The sequence below is a fragment of the Pinus tabuliformis genome, chromosome 1_2 (assembly GCF_031772625.1).
Source record: "Pinus tabuliformis cultivar Carrire ecotype Pingquan chromosome 1_2, CPIR1, whole genome shotgun sequence".
NCBI classification, from domain to species: Eukaryota; Viridiplantae; Streptophyta; class Pinopsida; order Pinales; family Pinaceae; genus Pinus; species Pinus tabuliformis.
Window position 1 is genome coordinate 133,413,395 of NC_142298.1, and position 7,973 is coordinate 133,421,367.

The window sequence follows — 7,973 nt, forward strand, 5'->3', positions numbered from 1 at the left end:
TTACTCCTTGTCTATGATTTGATGCTTATCTCTACTTCTTCCTAGTTCAGTAATATACAAATTATCTCATTGGATATAATCACTGTTGAGTAATCACTGTTGGAGTAATCTCATTCTTGATTGCAAGTGATCCTGCCAAGCAAGAACTTTGAAATTTGTTCAGTACATAACAAAGGAAGCCATCCTTCAAAACTGCTAACAAATCAGTAAACAGTACTGATAATAAGATCAGTGTTATCCCTTACCAGGAGATTGATCATCCAACTTCTTTTTCTTAAATTTGATTGGATAATAAAATGTATTGCAGATGCATTGCCATATTTTACAAAGCAAAACCAGCATAATTTTTATATCTGAAGCTATCAAAAGCCAAAATCATCGGATTGGAACATTACAGCTCTACATCGTGTCAATATCTATCCCTCCACTAAATCATACATAGCCAAACACGATATGCTAGATGGTAATTATGTGGAAGTTCAAAACAAGTTTCCAACTATTAAATTCGAAACATGTCCAAGCTCATTTTCAATTTATGAAGGGTGCTTCAAGTAAGTATTGCCACATCCAAGAAATCCCCAGTCTGCCATCATAAGGAGAAAATAGGAATGTCAGATATGTGGTATAACTGCGCACAGAGGAAAGGAAACCAGGCAAGATAGTAAAGTGTACCATATATATTTACCTGAAAGCTGAGATCTGCAAGTGCCTTATTGCCCTCATCTGGCCGTCTTGCATTTGGATATGCATAGGTCACCCCAACCTTGCAACAAATTCAGCAACAATATTTAAGTAAATACAATCATTGAAGTTTGAACATATTAATTCCTGTCTTTAACAATTAGTGGTACACCTCATACTTCATTCATAAACACTAAAGATAGTGTCCATTTCTAAACATTTTGTAAAACAATCAAAGATCCAATCAGAATGCTAAACCATATCAAACTTACCTGTCTAACCACATTACGGCCTCGTCTGTCAGGATACACAAATGCAAATGATAGTTTTGCATCTCTTCTCCTTGCTGCCGGTGCGACCTCTTTTACCTGCACTGCCACAAATTACTATAATACCAATTCAACTCATTTCTTCGAATTTCTTAAAAAATAAATAATAAATTACAAAACAAAACAAAAAATTAATGGGATCAAACAAACACCTGAAACAGAAACATAATCAGATATCACAAAAAATTAGAGATTGTGAACCAATCAGAGTCTTTACTTGCTTTACAGCTTTTTATATTTATAGTTGTTGATAGAAAGAAGTGTAGAACCAAACACAGAATCATCTCAAAATCATTATTTAAATTTGTTCACAAATAAGTCAGCATCAGGAGGCCTTATTCAAAAGCAAGAAGTCTCACACTGAGAAAAGATCAACACAAACATACATGAAATTGTGACACAAATTTGATACATGAGTAAAATATAACAAGTTTATTAGACCTCAAACAATGACAACTACACAACTACCAATTCTATCCAGGTTGAGGATACCTTAGGCATTGGGGTAGCACAGCAGTTACTAATTTCCAGTTATATGTAGATAGATAGATTGCGCCCTCCTCCTAGGACCTTCTGTCCGCTTGAATTTTTATAACCTTTGTGCCCACACCCTATATTCCCCTTTTTTCCCACTCGTTACTCTGTATTTATCTTTGCTATTGTACGTAAACCTTTATTTCTACTTAATTAACTCTTAGCTCCAATTTCTTAGGTGGGGCACAAGGTCCTGTCCCCTTGTTCACTGCCTATGCATATGGAATATTACTTCTTTTCAGAGTCCCATTTGTCATTTTCAGTTACCTGTGGACATTAACATAATCCTTCTTTCTGCCCACACTATTTGTAGTGTCCTCCACCCCACTATCCTCAAGAATTTTGTACAAAGCCATCATCGACAAAATGCAGAAGGCTAACTAATACAATGAAGGCAGACGAAGAATCTGATTAATTCTACTGTGATTAACAAACACATTGCATACGGACTATATTAGAAAAGACAGCAAGGGCACTGCAACCTCACACAAACCAACCCATATCAACAACTATGAAAACAAACATTAAGAAAAAGACAGCTTCAAAGTTCGCACCTGGATACTTAAGACCATCTATACTAGAACTGATTTAGTTAGTTCAATATGAAAAAGTCTAACCAACAATAACCCAAAACGATGCACATTCAACACCAACTACCTCGGCCAGTAATGGTAACTGTGAGAAACACTTGCAATAAAATAGAAAGGTTCCTCCTGCAGGACAAATGAGAACAAATTAAATCCTTCATACCAGATCTGTCAGCTCTCGAAGTGTAGCATCCCTCCATGTGTAAATCTGCACTTCATCTTTTGGCTCTTTGCCTCTAACTGCAAAGTCCTCTGCAGTATGATGACTTCCTATCTGTGAAAAATCCAATTGAGAAATTGGTCATAAAAAATAGAAAATATAGACCAGTGCTGTTCTTATTGCACTAGATAGGCAGGTTCCATGGCAAGTACTCAAGGAAATAGACATATATAAAATTTTCACATCCAGAGATGATTATTCTAGCCTCTACATTTTTAAGTTTTAACACACAACAAAAATCAAAAAGCATATCAGAACCTCAGCAAAAAGTATTTCTGTTTAAGCAAAAAATACAGTTATCTAATGGGTACAATTACTAAGAAACAGGAGTTAGTGAAATATTAACAGCTCGTATTACAAAAATAATATTTTTCTGCATTTAAAACCACATTTTCCTTGAAAACCCTGAAGAAAAGCCAAGGAGGCATTGTTCACTAGTGAGGTTAACAGCATATTACGCTGTCCACCAGGGTTTCATTTTGGTTGTGGTTTGGCCCACCTGAATGGCATGACAAAAGGGGATGAGGCTGAATGCAGGACTTAAGCTAAAGGAAGTCCTTATTACGCAGTGCAGCCTCCAACCTCAGGTAGTGTTTCTCATAGCAACTTACAAAAATAGCCTGAACAATAACAAGCATCTTATTTACAATTTCTGAAGCTATAATTTTTAAATTTATATCATTCCCACATACACGTAGGCCGAAGGCTCTATCATAGAAGAAACCTTGAACATATATAACCTGCACAGCATTAGACTACACACATACTGCATAGAAAAAGTATTTGCAACATTTTAGCCCTGACAGTTAGCTCAATTGGTTGGTGCTATTGTTGCCAGGACATTGCTGGCAATCCAACACACTGTGCAGGTTCCCAGTTTGATTCCCAAAGGGTCTGTCGCACTAAATCTACACTGTCTGCTTTACACTTGATACCATCCTCAGAGATAGGGTAAGTGCCCAGGAGTTTCCCGGGAGTTCTTTCCAAGGAGAAAGAAGAATTATTTGCAATATTTGATCTCAATTTTTTAAAGAATGAATTGAATATTTCACAGGCAGATTGAGCACCAAGTGATTTTGAAGGATGCACACATTCTTATTCATCCAATATGTACTTAAAATAAAATAATTTTCACATACCTTGGTAAAAACCCGAAGTAACAACGGACAAGTCTGCGTACAAAACAAAGCAAGAAAATATTGAAGTTAACAGCATACACACAAAGATAGTTATCAAGGACCATTAGCTCCCAAATTTGTGTTCACAGTTGTACAAATGTAGACATTCAAAATCTATAAAAACTATGCTCCTATATCCATTCCTTGCATAATAATATAAAGAAGCCATCCCTCTCAAGCAAGCTTCACGTCCAATACATTTACGCCCATTTGTTTCTATCCTCTCCTATTTAGAACCCCATCCCAACCCCAATAAAGCATATGCATGCAAACAGACAAAACCACATAATCGAAAAATGCAAATAGATTCGACCATAACAAGCTCTGAATACTTTTGAGGCTATCCACATACAGATAAATACATAATATTATAAACGAGAGAGGCAAAAGGAAATTTAACAAGCATGCACCAGAGAGAGAGACAGAGGTACATTCATGGACTTTTTAATGAAGGATAACCCTGGATATCTCTATTCTTCACGCAAAAAAATTGACGACTTCCCGATTTAACTCGAGGAATAAACATCATAAGCTACACTGTGGAATAGGAGTAGAAGAAAGAGGTTAAATATCATCTTCCAAGGCCTCTTGGCTAGTCAGGGTGGCTGCAGTAGCAAGCATACTGTCATACCCAAAGGCATATAGCAAAGCCTTATCAAGTATTTAAACAGTCCCATCAGTTGGTTCGGACTAACTTCAGGGTGAAATATGTTGTAAGAAACTTTGATGCAAAGCCAAGTCCTCTCGGTTGCCTTTCAAATTAAACGTGGGAGGGCTTTGGAAGATGGGAGTCGCGATCCGAGATATCATCACAACAACAACAAAAAACATAGTTTTGAGTTGGAAGAATTATAAATGAAAATTCAAAACCTGAAAACAGTCCACTGGCTCGAGAAATTCAATAAAAACTTGTTAACTCTGTTACAGGTTAAGAAAATTTAATGGGAAACTTTCAAAAGCTCACGTCAACACATACGACAGTCTGCTGTGTTGGGTTCAAAGCTCAAAACTAGGAGAAAAAGAAAATGACAGGCCACTCTATATTTTGCTCCTTGTGTTGATGCTCAGTTCAGGAAATCATTAGAAAAAACGAAAAGAACTTCACTGTGCTCAGTCTACTGACCAGAAAAATCAAGAAACATTCATCAAGCAAAACAGACAATATTCTAGTGCAGAAAGGAAGAAATTACAATAGCAGCCCCAGATGACAAAAGTGACCAACAGCATGTTAACAAAACAATATATCATCATATCTGGAATGTCTAATGCATCTTCACTCACTGGAGGACCCGCATCCATCCCAGCATCTGGGTAGCAAGTTCGGTTCAGAAATATACAGCAGCCCAAATGATTTGATAGTCAATCTTCGCAGAAGATTAAAAATTTAGGTGGGAAAGGTTTAATGTCCCTGAAAGACCAAATGATTAACTTGGAAATTATGCCTAGCAGGGAATGCCTTACGAACGCACCCATTGCCCATTGTTCTCTTCTTCTCGAAATGAAAAAACCACATTAACAGCGTATGGGTAACAATTGCGAATATGCCCTAGGGTTGGGCGGGTTGTATGCCGAGAAGAAGAAAATAGCTCAACTAGCTTTCCTTCGGAGCCACGGGAAGCAGGATATAATAACAAAACGACTAAAACCGAGTTGAGGAAAAAATGAAAAACATATATGCACCCTTTAAACCTAGAAGATACCGAAAACCCAACTGAAAAACGAATTCAGAGAATGTGTACATACCTTCTCACGATCAACAAGGGGCGGTGGTCGCGAAGGGCCGGGAGGAGCTCGGGCCTGGGGAGCTGGAGCCCTTACAGGCCTGTTCTGTGCATCCGCCATTGATGTCGATACTTCAATAAGAGAAAAAAGGATCCTACAAAACCAAAACACAAACGAAACTGTTCATGGTCCTCCTATTTTTATTTATATTTCTGGACGAGGGCTGCTTTTCTCGCCTCTATTCATTCCTAGAGAAGACAGGCGACGTGGGTGTGAAATAAGGAAGCAAAGGAACGGGAAATGACTCCAATTCTTCTTGCGCCCAAAAGTGGTGTTCGGTTCCGATCTGTGATGGTGTGAAAGGACAATAAGCTATGGTATTGGTAAGCACTCCATGGTTCGTAAGATACGTTAAAACCCAAGTCCACAATCGTAATGGGGAGACGACTTGTAAAGGTAAGTTTAAATTTATCTTCCCCATGTTAAAGTGGACATTATGAAAGGTTTGCTTCAGAAATTAGGTTTAGATCTAATGCCATGTATTTTGGACTTCAAACTCCAAGAGCATAGCCTTCTTTAATAACAAGTTAGCTTTAAGCCCGGAAAGTGATATAAATATCTTTACAAATATTATATATCTATTCATGTATCTTAGATATTTTCACAAATGTTATATATTTTGAATTCTTGATTCTAATGATATATCTTTTTTTCCCGAAGAAAAAGCGAACTTTTTATTAAGGAAATAAAAAGTTACATTGCATATGTTGTGCATTTCTGTTGCTGATGTTGACTGCCCATGCAATCAAAATATGACCTTTCTTCAGAAGTGTCCATTTGATCTCAAAAAAAGACAGCTGAAAACAATATAGAACGGCTGCTTTGAACTGTCCAGCCATGTACTGTGTCGACCCTTTCAAAAGAGGGCAGCAAAAAACATCATCAAGCGGGTCTCCTCATATGAGGAAAACGACCCTTACAAAAGTATATAAATTCTGAGTTGTCTAACATGCAGTTTTTGAATCAAAATTCCCATAATATCCATAATAAAGTCTGTGTAATAAGTATAAAATAAAAACAAAAATGTTGTAAACTGTCAATGAGCAAAAGTATGAGGCGGCTGATCTGTTATTTGGGTCTGCCCCTGGTTTTCTTCTATGATTTTCCAGCTGCCCAGATTCTGCTGCAAACCTTCCTTAGAAAGTTTGTCGGCTGAATCATTTCTGTCCCTGTAAATATGGCATAAAGAGAAACTGTTAAAAGAAGATTTTAATACCTGCATTTCTTTTAGCAAAGGTTTCAGAATTTGATTTTTGCATGAACTTTTCCCATTGACCCAATTTATAACATTTTGTGAGTCTCCAAAGATCTGAATTGAGAAGATGTTTCTTTGAATGAGCCAACATAGAAGAAGCTTCAAAGCTGACATTTCTGCAAAGTTGTTTGATCCTGACCCTAGTCCAACTGAGGCTTTGAGGATATGGTTTGCATTTACGTGGATGACTATTCCGGCTCCAGCCCTATTGTTCTGAGAGGCTCCGTCAAAAAAAGCCCATGGAGTACCCTCTTTAATGTGTACATCTTTGTTTTGTCTTTGAGATTTGTTCTCCTCAGGTTCGGGGATACTTGAGTATATAGAGACACTTTGGATTGCTGTGACAGCTACCGGGATTTCCTTGTCCTGAAAAATGCTCCTGTTTCTGGCGATCCAAACCCCCCAACAGATAATGAGGGGTAGGTTCCTCATATTCCCATCTGGGTATTGTTGCCACCATTTTTCCCAAACCTCTGTTATATTTTCACCTCCCCATTCAAACCTTTTGCTCATCAATTTCTCTGCCTCCCCCAAAATCTTTTTGGTTTCTGAATAGTTTAGCAAAAGATGGTTGATGGATTCCGCCTCTGACTTGCATAAGGTACATCTCCCTGGACCATGCATGTATCTTGACTGAAGGATGTCCCAGGTTGGGATTTTTCTTTTTAAAATACACCAAAAGAAAAGTCTAGCCTTTGCCGGACATTTGAGCTTCCATAAGTGCTTCGGCCACCATTCCGGGATTCCCCATCCTTTCCTAGACATGATGAATTTATATCCACTTTTTGGAGAGTATTCTCCGGTTTCTGCATGGGCCCAAATCAGCTGATCCATGCTATCTTTTATTCTGACATTTGACCTGGAGAGTTATTGAGTATAAGAATTCCATTCATTCCACCATTTTTGCTCTAGTTCTAAATCTTCTCCATTTTTCCAAGCTTGTCCCCACATAGTTGAGTGACCAACTTTTTCCACCTGATTTAAGAAGAGTATGCCTTTGATTTCTAATTGCCTGATTAACCCGGGGGATAGAGCAAAATTTTCGTTGCATCCTACCCACGGGTCCTTACCTATCTTCAAATTCCTTCCGTTCCCGATCTTCCATGCCAAACCCTGTTCGATTACTTTGAAGGACTCCACCGTTGCTTTCCATATCACCGAGACATTCTTCTTATTCTTTGTTGGGTTTCTAATCCATTCTTCTAAAGGAGCTGGGTCTATATATTTCCTTTTCACTACTCTTGTCCATAAATTTTCCATCTTTATCAGTCTCCAGCCTGATTTTGCAGCTAGCGAGAGGTTGAAGTCAGGAAGACTTTTTATCCCCCATCCTCCCCAATCTTTTGGCCTTGCCACTTTTTCCCAGGCTACCCATGGAAGGACAGAGTTCTCCTTTGAGCCAACCCA

At 38.1% G+C, this 7,973-nt stretch overlaps 1 protein-coding gene across 1 annotated transcript; it reads right to left on the reverse strand.

The window, feature by feature from the left end:
- Positions 1-252: 252 nt before the first annotated feature.
- LOC149204873 (histone deacetylase complex subunit SAP18-like) lies at positions 253-5,600 on the reverse strand. Its single transcript, XM_089394818.1, has 6 exons — positions 5,273-5,600; positions 3,491-3,523; positions 2,295-2,405; positions 954-1,049; positions 686-763; positions 253-583 (listed from the first exon to the last, which is right to left on the reverse strand). The coding sequence occupies exons 1-6, from the start codon at positions 5,369-5,371 to the stop codon at positions 548-550; spliced, it is 453 nt and encodes a 150-aa protein (XP_089250944.1). The 5' UTR covers positions 5,372-5,600; the 3' UTR covers positions 253-547.
- Positions 5,601-7,973: the final 2,373 nt, after the last annotated feature.

Bases quoted from the DNA above. Each gene is read 5' to 3' on its own strand.
- LOC149204873 (XM_089394818.1), bottom strand. From the start codon at position 5,371: ATGGCGGATGCACAGAACAGGCCTGTAAGGGCTCCAGCTCCCCAGGCC. The intron at 1,050-2,294 runs GTATGAAGGATT...GTGGCAGTGCAG, and splicing joins TTCGAGAGCTGACAGATCTG to GTAAAAGAGGTCGCACCGGC. The intron at 764-953 runs GTAAGTTTGATA...ATTTGTTGCAAG, and splicing joins GCCGTAATGTGGTTAGACAG to GTTGGGGTGACCTATGCATA.